At 60.1% G+C, this 11,518-nt stretch overlaps 2 protein-coding genes across 2 annotated transcripts in view; both read left to right on the top strand.

Moving 5' to 3' along the window:
- LOC112108157 (waprin-Phi1) overlaps positions 1-4,850 on the top strand; it is a 13,856-nt gene extending 9,006 nt beyond the window's left edge. The window contains exons 3-4 of the mRNA XM_024202183.1: positions 2,870-3,023; positions 4,805-4,850. Coding sequence (XP_024057951.1) covers positions 2,870-3,021 — 152 coding nt within the window. The 3' untranslated portion in view covers positions 3,022-3,023; positions 4,805-4,850. The remainder of the gene's footprint in view (positions 1-2,869; positions 3,024-4,804) is intronic.
- A 3,365-nt stretch (positions 4,851-8,215) lies between these two features.
- LOC112108156 (papilin-like) overlaps positions 8,216-11,518 on the top strand; it is a 31,241-nt gene continuing 27,938 nt past the window's right edge. Inside the window, exons 1-3 of the mRNA XM_029911777.1 lie at positions 8,216-8,300; positions 10,221-10,361; positions 11,130-11,273. Coding sequence (XP_029767637.1) covers positions 8,216-8,300; positions 10,221-10,361; positions 11,130-11,273 — 370 coding nt within the window. The remainder of the gene's footprint in view (positions 8,301-10,220; positions 10,362-11,129; positions 11,274-11,518) is intronic.

The raw sequence follows: 11,518 nt of genomic DNA, 5'->3' as shown, positions 1-11,518 counted from the left end.
GGGAAAAAGAGGACGTATGGTAACCCTAGACAGTCTGATTACACAGAGCCACCTTAGAGATCAGTGTTCCTAACGTTGCTTTTTTGTTTTGTGCACCCCACCCCTGCTGTTGCTCTTGAGGGGCACTGTCTTTTTTCATTTCTTTACTACAGCTCCTAGCTGCTCTTTTGTTACCAAAAGCCAAATCCAGATTCTCTTCCCATCCTCCTGGGTCTGACTGCCCTGCTTCAGCCACAACTTTGGTCTTTAAAAAGATATTGAACGTTATAAAGCATTGAGTTACCTTAAGAGTTAAATGCTAAATACCAAAGACAAACAACACCAGTTACCTGTGTGTGGCAAAAAGTCGGTCAGGTTTGCAACTTTGAATGAAAGATTCAAATGGATTTTAGTGGTATTTAAAAACAAAACAAAACCAATTTATTTTAACCCTACAAAACAAGAGTTTTACAAACCAGGAGTGTTGATTTAGATTTACACACAGATACATACACACTCTTTTCTTAACATCCTCTTACACTGCTTTCATGTTTACACAGCTGTACATAGATTACAGCTTCCTTTATACATTTAGGGGCAGTTAAGTTCCAATAGAAACTCCTTATGTTCTTTTAGCAAGGTTGACTAAATCGTTCATAGTCAAATGATTTAAATCAGCTTGTCTCTTTGCCTGACTTACTTACAGACATTCCTTTGGAAATGGGCCCATTTCCCCTTCAGAATGGCTGCAAAGAAACCAAGAATTCTTTCTAGAACACTTTTTTCCTTTTTAACATTTTCACAAAGTTTAGCTGCTTAATTCCCCCCAGCCTCTGCAGGGTTAACTTCTCACTCTTTCCTTCAATCATTTGCTTATCTCCCAAAATGACACTTTCATCAGCCCAGAGTTCACCATTCCCAGTATTGTCCCAGGGAGCTGAAATCCCCAGGCCTGGACTTACTGCTTCCCTTACTCCTGCCCCTCCGGGCTCCCAACCTGGTTTCCAAGCTCTTTATCTGTTGCCTGCCTGCTCGTCTGGGCCCGATCCCGCTTTCCTCACTGAACCGTCCCTTCCCATGGGCACAGGCTTTGTCCCACTACCAATTTAGCAAGGAGGGTGGGCTCCTTAACTAGCCCCCACCCCTTGTGGTCTCTTTCCTTAAACATTTCTCTCAAAATGGTGAAATTACAACAATATCTCCATGTGACGAACTGGGACTGTTCTTAATGTGGTCGTTGAATGCTGAGTGGGGAGTTTGGCTGGGACGGTCTGCATTGGGGGATGGGAGACTGGCCTTGAGGGAAGATACCTGAGCATGTAACATGAGAACCCAGGAAGGGGGTTGGAGCCAGGTGACACCTCTACCCGGGAAACTGGACAAAGGCTGGGGGAGGAGCCGGGGGAGGCTGGGTGAGGGAGGCTGGAGGGAGTTGGAGTTTTTGAGGAGCTGGCTGGTAATGGAGGGAGCCCAGATGGGGCTCTGCCCCCCCCAATGGGGCTGTGGTGCCCCTGGGACCCCAAGTTGGATCTAACACGGGGGGGGGGGGGGGGGGCTGTTTTTTGGGCCCGCAAGACCTGTCTTGGGCTGTGTTCCTGTCGTTTAAATAAACCTTCTGCTTTACTGGCTGGCTGAGAGTCATGGTGAATTGCAGGAAGCCGGGGGTGCAGAGCCTTGTGTCCCCCCACACTCCGTGACACTCGCACTCCTATATCTTTCAGAGGTGAGGTCTTACAGAAACCTCCTTGTGTAAATCCCAGCACAAGCATGGGCACATAACACACACAGTCTATACCCTCTAAAAACTCTGCCTGGCAGAGCAGGAGGGGAAAACGCTAAGCCCCCTACCTTTTGATCCTGCTACGACCGGGGGTATATTCACCTGTGCAATTTTTCCCGGACAGACGGGTGGGAGTGAGGAGTCTAATCCTCCCCCTTATGGCCTGGCACCTCTACGACCGGGGGGATGTATATACCTAGACAGTTTGTATAGATCTTCTCTGTTTAGTTTTCCCTAACAGATGGGTCGGAGCGAGGACTCTAATCCTTCCCCTATTGCCCGGCATGTCTATGACCGGGGGTGTGCACACCTGACTGATCGATCACTTGATACGGATGAGATACCTTTTAGAAGTATTTAGCAATGATTTCAACAATCGCAGTTCATGTCTTCCCCCTTTTGCAATTCTCCACCAAACATGTTATGCTTATAAGAAGCACACGGGATCTTTTTCAGGGGAAAAGACAATCCGCTGCGTTTATTGAAAATACAAGTGTTAGCGCACGCGCGCACACACACACACACACGTACGTCCTCCAGATGGTCTTATAGTTACCAGTCTGTCGTAGCTTGAGTCAATCTAGTGGCCAGTTAGAGCACGAGTGAGGAGCTGGGCTCGGTGATTGTTAGTCCTTAAGTGAAGTTAATCTTGGGGTTTTCCGCTGTTCTCTCTGATTTGTTGTCTCACCTTCAGCCCCGGTGTAGGTCGACAGGAGAGTGCTCCGTCTCCGGGGGAACTGGATTCTCTACAGCGACGGGAGCGCCCCTGCCGGCCGTGTGGCTAGGCATTGTCACTCAGGCGGCACAGCAGCGTTTTGAGTGTAGACAGGCTCTGAGCGCTCCAGACCTGACCCCAAGCACATGCATGGGTGCGCCCAGAGCTGGCTACGTGCACAGGCGCTGGGGCTGCACGCAGCCAAGGCAGGGGCACATAAGGAGGCCGATTGGAAAGTGAGGCCCCTCGTCTCCTTTGCACAGAGCCCCTGAGCCAGGTCGTGCCCCTGGGGTGCAGACACTTTTTCCTTTCAGAGCAGCTAGCCCCGCTCCCGATCCTGAGCCCAGGGGCCGGGGACCCTCACGCGGAACTCACACTGTCTCCTGCCCTTTCAGTGAAACCCGGATCGTGCCCAGTGGTGTCAGGCGGAATCCCCTTACTGGGCCTGTGCAAGAACCAATGCACAATGGACTCGCAATGCGCAGGGACCATGAAGTGCTGCATCAATGGCTGTCGCAAACAGGCGTGTGTCCGGCCAAATTTTTAAAGGTGAGCGTAGCAGTTCTGGGGCCGCGGGGTAGATAGCACAGTCCCCGTGTGCACTCCGGGGCCGCGGGGTAGAGAGACAGCCCTCTTCTCTCCCCCCCACCCCCCTCCCCCACCCCGTGTGCGCTCCAGGGCGGGAGTGTGGAGTGGGGTGGTGGTCAGTGTTCCTCTAATTTTTCCCACCCATGTGTGGAATGAATTTTGTTATGTGACATGTCACCTCCATCTTAGTGCACAGAACAAAATTCATGTGGTGGGGCCGAGGGGTTCGGAATGTGGGAGGGGGCTCAGGGCTGGGGAAGAGGGTTGGGTGTAGGGGGTGAGGGCTCTGGGGTGGGGCCAGGGATGAGGGGTTTGGGGTGTGGGAGGGGGCTCCGGGCAGTGGCATAGCCAGCTTCTCAGTGCAGGGGGAGCAACCATAAAAAAGGCTCCTCCTCTGGCCACGCTGCGGCCATGCTGCGCCCCCCCTCAGAGGGGCTCGGTGCGGGGGAAGGGGGGGCAGGCAGGCGCTGCTCGCTTCTCCCGGGGGCTGGGGGGAGCGGAGCAGCTGGCGGGCAGATCCCCTCGGCCCGGAAGCAGGAAGCTGCCGGGGAGAGGGGATCTGCCTGCCAGTTGTGGAGCGCTCGGCCGCCGAGCCCTGAGCTGCCGCAGGAGGCGGCCGCGGTTGCGATGTTGGGGCCGCGCTGAGCGTGGGGCGCAATGGCCAAGGAGCCGGCTCCTTCGCTCCTCCAGCCGCGCCTGCCGCCCCCCCCAATGGCTCCTCCGAGTCCGGCCTGCCCCCCCCACTTGCCTGCAGGACATTAGCGGCGGCCGGCAGGTGCCGCTTTTGAAAAATGTACTGAGGGGAAGCGGCTGCTTCTCCTGAACCCCCCCCAGCTACGCTACTGGCTCCGGGGCTATGATGGGGGGGAGAGGAGACTTCCCCCCTTCCCCCCCCCCAACTCTCTCTCCTCACAGCAACACCTGGGCTGGGGGGGAGAGGTCCCTTTGTCTGCTGCGGCAGCTCCAGGGCTGGGGCCGCAGGATAGGCGCCCCCCCGTCCCCCCCAACAGGGCTGGGCTGGCCCTGGGTTTAGGCCGGGGGAGGGGTGCTGCGGCAGGTCTGGGCCGCGGCTGGGTTTGGGCTGGGGGAGGGGTGTCCCGGCCGTGGCAGGGTGGGGGCCGGGCTAGGTTGGGGCTGGGGGAGGTCCCCTGGGCAGGTTCCCTGACTTGCTGCATGGCCACACAGCTTACAGGGAAGTTAGGTGGCAGGGCACCCCATGCCCTATCTCCCGTGCGTAGGTCTCATGGCCAGGCACTGTGGGACCTCCTTTCTCACTGCACAGCTATGTGAGAAGCCCAGAGGCCACGAGGATGGGCAGACAGCCAGACTTGGAGGGAGATCTGCTCCTTGTCCCCCCTCAGGTAGTCAGTGTCATTTGCCCTATGGGGCCGGCCTGTCACTGGGGCGTTGCAGAGCAGGACAATAGAGCCGGAGAACAAGTATCACCCCAATCCCGACCTAGCCCAGGGCGTCATGGTGAGCAGGGCTGATCCTGCGCACCAGCCTCCCCTCCGGAGATCTCTGCTAGCCCCAGGGCTCAGCCTGGGCCCCAGGCCTCCAGCCGGGCTCTCCGTACGGATTCCCTACGCTGAATAGGGCACGTGAGGGGCCCCAGACCCAGCCTGCAGGCCAGCAGGGGCTGGCAGTGCCCAGGAGGCGATTCACTGTGCTGATGGTGTGGGCAGGGAGTCCTGCTCACAGCCTGTTCCCTGCCTCCTCATTGCCTGACCTTCCCTTTGCAGATGCCTCCTAGAACTGCCCATCACCAGGCCAAGGGGGAGTGGCGCTCTGAAATGCCTGTCGCTCTGCACAGGACTCCCAGTGCCCCAGCATGGAGCTATCCTGCTCCCCAGCTCCCTGCCCAGGGCTCTCACGGACCAGCACATCCAGACCCCAATAAAACAGCCTCGCCCTGCAGCTCTGGTGGTCGTGTCTGCATCTTCTCCAGCTCTTTGGGCCAGGTACCTGGCCAGCTCTGGTCCTGCGCCCCTGTTTCCACCAGTACACCTGCCTCGCGCGTAGGCCCAGGTGCCCAGCTGGGCTCCAGTCCTACACCCCTGCCTCACCACAGACATTGCACCAGCTCAGTCTGCACCGTGCAAAGGGCTTGCAAAGTGGGTGCATGCCCAATTTACACCTACACTCAGTTGCAGCTGTCTGTGCACAATCCAGGGCTGGGGCTGAGTATGTGCCCCATGGAGCCCTCCTGGTCCTGCCAGGCTGGGACAGGGCAGTTGGGCACCTTGCTCTCCCCCACACACCGAGTTTGTCCAGCCCCTTCCTGTGCTGTAACCTCCGTCCGGCCCCTGGGCAGCAGCGGTGAGAGAGCTGGGCTGTTCCCGGCATCGCGTCTCTGCTCTAAGACACGGGGCAGCAAGGGCTGGGACGGCCTAGGCATAGACTCTTTGCACGCCTCGTGGAATGGCCCTGAAGTGACGCAGCAACGAATCCAGCCCTGCAGCTTCCAGCTTGGCGGGGCCTGGCACACTGCCTGGCTTGGCAGAGTCTGAACCGCTCTTTGCAAGGTCCCGCTGGGCTGTGCCCGGGCAGCTACACAGAGCCCCTCACGTGCCTCATTCCCATCATCCCGGAACTCCCCCCGTGCCCCTCCGGGACAGCCGGTGGCTCCACCTGCGACACAGAACACGCAGTTCTGCTCCTGGGGCAAGCAAACAGTCAGGGCGCCCGGGCAGAGGGCCAGGGATGCAGCCAAGCAGGGCGAGTAGCACCGGTGCCAAAGGAATGAGGAAACCCGAACCCCTCCCACCATTGCCGGCCCTGCCTCTCGCACGGCCCTGGGACCCAGTGCTGTCAGCAGCCTGGCATGGCCCCAAAGGCAGCATGGCTGGATTCTGGCTCCGCAGGAGCACCCCAGGGATGCTGCCGGAAGCCCAGGTTCCCCCAGGAGCAGGGCTGGTCGTTGCCTCCCCTGCTGGGCTCTGCCTGTGTGATTCTCCCCGGGGGCTGGCTCTCGGGCCCTGACGTGGTACACGTAGCCAAGCTGGCTTGGTGCCCTCATGCCTCTACATGCCCAGGAGCTGTTCACAGGGAGAGGTGACACCTGCTGCTCATTCCCTCGTTTCACAGGGACCCGTCTAGACCCCGGGCGTCCAAGCTGTCCTGACCCCTCTATGTCTGGCTTTGCCTCACCTTCCCTGCCGCCAGGAGGGGGGCTTGCACTTGCTTGGGACATAGGGGCCTGGACCACATGGGGAAAGGGCTCCCCAGGCCTCAGAGCACAGGGATGGAGACAACTGTGGCACCAGCAAGGGCCACATCCAGAGGGCTGGGCTGCACCGGCCCCACAGCTGGGCACTGTCAGGGCCGGGCAGTAGGTCCACCCTTGCCAGGCTGGCCTCAGTGGGTCTGACTCACAGCCAAGGGGTGAGCTGTGGGGCCCACCTGGCCCTTCTCAGGCACACTGCCCAGGTACTCCCAGAAACACCCCTGCCCGCAAGTTCCACCCTCACCCAGGCCCCCGCCATCCCTGAGCACAGATACCCCCACAGGCCCAGCTCAGGCAGGGGAGTCGTTCCTGTCTCTGCAGGGGATGCTGTCTCTGAAGAGGGTTGGGGCTCAGAGCTAAAGGGGACCTGGTGGCCTGGCTCTGAGCCGGGGAGGGCTCAATGCCGGGAGCCCAGCCCCCTGCCTGACCATGCTCCGGGGAGAGGAGTGTCCCAGGCTGGCTGGCAGCGAGCCCGCAGCATTGTTCTCTGGTTGATGTTTGTTTAAACCGAGCCCCAGGCACCAGGAGAGGCCGGGCCTCTGAAAGCTGAAGCACACACTGGTCTCCTCTCTCCCTGGGATCAGAAGCCCCAGCCCCTGGGAGCTTGGACCCTGGCACGGCAGATGCGTGGGCGCTGCACCTGGCTGGCATGGGCTGGGTGTATCAGAGACCCTGCACTCATGCTAATCCCAGGGGGCAACATGGGCTGACGTGGGCACAGGACATGGGCGTGTCTGAGCCTCCCTTAGCAGGTGGGGGGGTGCTGTGTGGCAGAGTCCCTCCCCTTTCCCCTGAGTAGGTGGGAGGAGGGTCACTGCATGCCCAGGTCTCTGCCCTCTATGCCCATCCCAGCAGAGCCCAGGCAGCAGACGGGAGCAGGCCCTGGGGGCTGGGCTGGGGATAGGCTGCAGGCACCGGCTAGCTCCCACGGACCCCTTGCGAACGCCCCGCTGGGGGATGTCTCTTCCTCACCTCAGCAGGCAGAAGGGGTGCAGGGGCCTGGCACAGCTCAGCCTGCGAGCAGGGAGGCACCGGGATGGCTCTTGGCGAGCGATGAGCCACCAGCTAAGGGCTTGGCACAGGTGTGTGAGGGCAGCTGTGCCCGGGTACCCTGAACACGCCATGGACCGAGTCACTTGCGGAGCCACCGGGCAGTGCGGGTCCGGCCGGGCCCTGGCGTATCCTGGCACATGGCCCCCTTCACCCTGCAATCCAGCCAGGCTCCCCCTGCTCCCCCGTCCCACTCCACTGGCCTCTCCGCCAGGCAGCTCAGCCGGGGTGGGGATTTCGGCTCCCGTGGGAGGCGGGAGAAACAGGCCACTATCACTGCGCTTCCCGAACGGCGCCCGTCGCTGTCCATTGGCCCATGGCTTGCGGCCCTGGCACCGTCACTGTCCAGCTAGATCCTGGCCAGCGGGTCTCCGAACAGCACGACCCAGGAAACCAGCCGCTTGGAATGGACAGTGCAGCCAGTTACAGACAAGAGCCGGTGTTCCCAGCAGGGGGATTCGCACCACACGCCTGGGGCTGGGAGCTGGGCAGGGTGTGCCATGTGGCTTCTATGCCCAATACAGCAGGCCGGCCTGGGGCTACCAAACGCTTGCATCAAAATGCTGGAGGAGGCGCTGCGGACAGAGGAACCCACTGGTGAGCAGGAGGGAGGCAGACGCCCTGGAGAGCGCTGTGGGCTGCCTGCCCAGCTCTGCTCCCAGGAGTCTCCTACGTCTGGATTACTATTGTGCTGAGCACGCCCGCGGCACAGCCCCCTCCCAGCGCTGGTACTCCAGCCAACGCATTGTGAATAGAATGAGCTGGACTCTGGCAGGTGAGCCAGCCCCTCCCCTGCCTGACCCAGCCCCCTCTGGGCCACAGTTTAAATCCTGGCCTGGCTCAGTTCCGGCACTCAGACCCGGCTCCCGGTACCACCATGGAGTCAGGAGGCATCTTCCTCCCCCTGGGGCTCCTGGCCGTCTGGGCCGCGTTGCCGCCTGCATCAGGGCAGGAGAAAGGAGGTTAGTAACAGGCGCGTGCTAGACTCACCGAGCGGGATCGATGTAGCTTAACAAAGGGGTGAGCTGATCCCTGTCTCTTGCGCACTGGCCTGGGGAACAAACATTCATTAAGGGGCTCTCCAGTCTAGCCGAGGAAAGTCTAACGCCGTCCATGGCTGGAAGTGGAAGCCAGGCAAATTCAGACTGGAAATAGGGTCTTGTACATTTTTAACAGTGACCGTTGGAGCAGTTACCAGCGTTGGTGGTGGATTCTCCATCACTGACCAGTTTTTAACTCCACTGGCTGGTTTTCTAACAGATCCACGCTAGGAATTGTTTGGGAGCAGTTCCCTGGCCTGTGCTATACTGGAGGTGAGGCTAGATCAGGGGTAGGCAACCTACGCGTGATTTTCAGTGGCACTCACACTGCTCAGGTCCTGGCCACTGGTCCGGGGGGCTCTGCATTTTAATTTCATTTTAAATGAAGCTTCTTCTTAAACATTTAAAAAACCTTATTTACTTTACATACAACACTAGTTTAGTTATATATTATAGACTTCCAGAAAGAGACCTTCTGAAAGCGTTACAACGTATTACTGGCATGGGAAACCTTACATTAGAGTGAATAAAGGAAGACTCGGCCCAGCACTTCTGAAAGGTTGCCGACCCCTGGGCTAGATGGTCAGTGGTTCCGTCTGGCTGGGAATCTGGGCAGCTGTGCATACAGAGAGTGGGTGCCTCCCAGCCCAGCAGATGCACCTGTTCTCTCAGGTGGAGGCAGGTCGGTATGTTCTTATTCCTCACACCATATAGCTGGGTCCCCTCGGTGCCGCCACTAGCAGCTGGGCTCCAGTCTCCTTTCTCTGTACAGGTAAAGTGGGTGACTGTCCGGCCGGGAGGATTGAGTTTGTGCGTCCCTCCAGGATCTACTGTCTCTCAGACTGGAGCTGCCCCGGGAACGAGAAATGCTGCAATACTGGCCACATGAGAACCTGCCTCCTCCCTGACAGAGGTACATCCTGCTCTCCCGGATTGCAGAGACAGTGGGGGAGCTGCCCAGAGCGTGGCAGCAGGGCAAGCAAACCGTGGGAATGGGCAGGGACCATCCAGGAGAGCGGTCAGTGCCATTTGGAGGACCATGGCCCTGCGCCATTGATTTATTCACCAACGATACCGCTGGTACAGCAGGAGTCACTAGATGGTGCTGTTTGCTTAGCCTGATGTTCCTGTTCTTAGTGCGCATGCTGGGTATGGGGTTTGCATCCCAGGACTAGCAGCATAGCACTTCTTCAGTTTCTGCGGGGCGAGCTGCTGCAGATAGCAGGGGAGTTTGCCTCTGCCTTCCTCTCTCACTGGAGCCACCTCCTGGGCACTGGGGTTTGGGCTGAGGCTCTAAAAGAGGAAGCTGCATATACGCCCTTTGTAACCACCTCTGCTCCAGGACTGCTGTATGGACTATAAATAAACAAGATCCACCCAGCACCCAGACAGTGCCTCCAGTTTTCTCTTCCAATGGGAGACCAATCTGCAAGGCCCCAAAGCCTGCTACTGCTTGGCAAAGGGGCGACCCGGCAGAGAGTGGCCACCCCCGAGCAGGGCAGCAGACCCTCAGAGCGTTGGGGGGGGGGGCTGACTGACAGGGGAGACTGTTCAGACAAGCTGGAGCGGCTTGGCTGGGATATCTAAGGTTGCAGAGCATCTAGTGCAAACTCGAGGGAGGGCTGGAGCCGGCAGCCCGGCAGCTTGTGCTCTGGGCCCATGCCCCCGCCGGCCAGCCAGGAGCTCCCAGCTGGCTTTCCCACCATTGAATGCACAACCGGGGAAGCGGCACAAGCCCCTGTGTTGTGCTACCCTCATCTTGCGTGTGCACGGGGGCTCCGTTCCTAGCACACCCATGTGTCCTGGGCACGGCGACTGCACTGTGCGTCTCCTGTTCTGCAGTGAACCCAGGCTACTGCCCGGAGCCCGACACCGGGGTGGCAGAGCCCTGCCTGGTGAGCTGCCGGAATGACTCTGCGTGTGCCGGCGGGGCCAAATGCTGTGCCGAGGGCTGCCGTGTTCGCTGCACGAGCGCCCAGCCAGGTAGGCCCCAGGGGAGCGCATGGCCTCTTGGCTCTGTGATCCCCACCCCCAGCTGTGCCCAGGGGCAGGCTGATGTACAAGGAGGGCGGCGACAGGCCGTGACCAAGGGCCACCCCGCTGCTTCCCAGGGCACTGCCTGGCTGCTGCTGCCTGGGGAAAGGTCCCGTCCCTGGGCCAGGCTGGAGGCGCTGCACCCTTCGTGCAGACACAAGACAAGAATTGCCCCAGCTGGCCCCCACATGTGCCCTCCCCACCTCTCAGGAGAGACGCTGGCCGGGAGTGTCTGCGCTGCCCTCTGCTTATGGATCTAGACCCCAATGCGCTTTGGCACCGGCTGTGGGAGCCGCTGAGCAGCAGCCGGGGCCTGGCCCCAGATGGGGGCCCTGACGTTCCAGCCCATGGCCTGCAGCTCCAAACCTGTCCCTCCCCGGGGGACCCAGCGGGAGGAAATCGCCCCGGGAGAGAGCTGAGTGTGGCATGTTCCCTGCCCCTCTCGATCACACACCCAGCACTGTTCTGCACGGCACAACGACTGACTGCCCTATAGCAAGAGGGAGAAGGGTCAGGAAGCGAGGGCAGAGACCCTGGCACCACCAAAAAGCCTGGGGCAGGGGGCACAGGGACTGAGCAGGGCAGGCCCTGGGGCAGGGAGCCCTGCCTTCCCTCCTGGCTGGCTGTGGCCTGGAGAACTCTCCAGGCAGGCCTGGGGTCGGACAGCTGGCGGGGCTGGGGGTCGGGTGCTTATCTCTGCTGCTGTCTCATTTCCAGCCAAGCCTGGCGTCTGCTCAAAGAGACGCGTGTCGCAGGATTTCATTCCTTGCACAAACCAGTGCGACGACGACAGGCACTGCCCCGAGGGCCAGAAATGCTGCTTTGCTGGCTGCGGCCTGGCCTGCATGAGCCCCTACGCAGGTACCAGCGTGAGTCTGACCCCCGCACTGCTGCTGCCCCCCCAGATCCCACCGCTGCGGCACCAGGGCTCAGCACCGCCCCCCCCCCCCCCCCCCCCCCCCTGGCGCACCCGGGCTCAGCCCCCCCCCCCCCCCAGCACTCACCCCTGCCACTGGCTCCGTGCACACTGGTCTCTCTGGAGACCCCAGGAGCGGCCCCGATCCCATTCAGGTCAGAGCCTCCCATGCTTGGGCTGCACGCGCTGG

The sequence above is a fragment of the Terrapene carolina genome, unplaced genomic scaffold (genome assembly GCF_002925995.2).
Source record: "Terrapene carolina triunguis isolate 2854851 unplaced genomic scaffold, T_m_triunguis-2.0 Scaffold130, whole genome shotgun sequence".
NCBI classification, from domain to species: Eukaryota; Metazoa; Chordata; order Testudines; family Emydidae; genus Terrapene; species Terrapene triunguis.
Note: the sequence above shows the minus strand (reverse complement) of the source record. Positions and strands in the feature narration are given on the sequence as shown.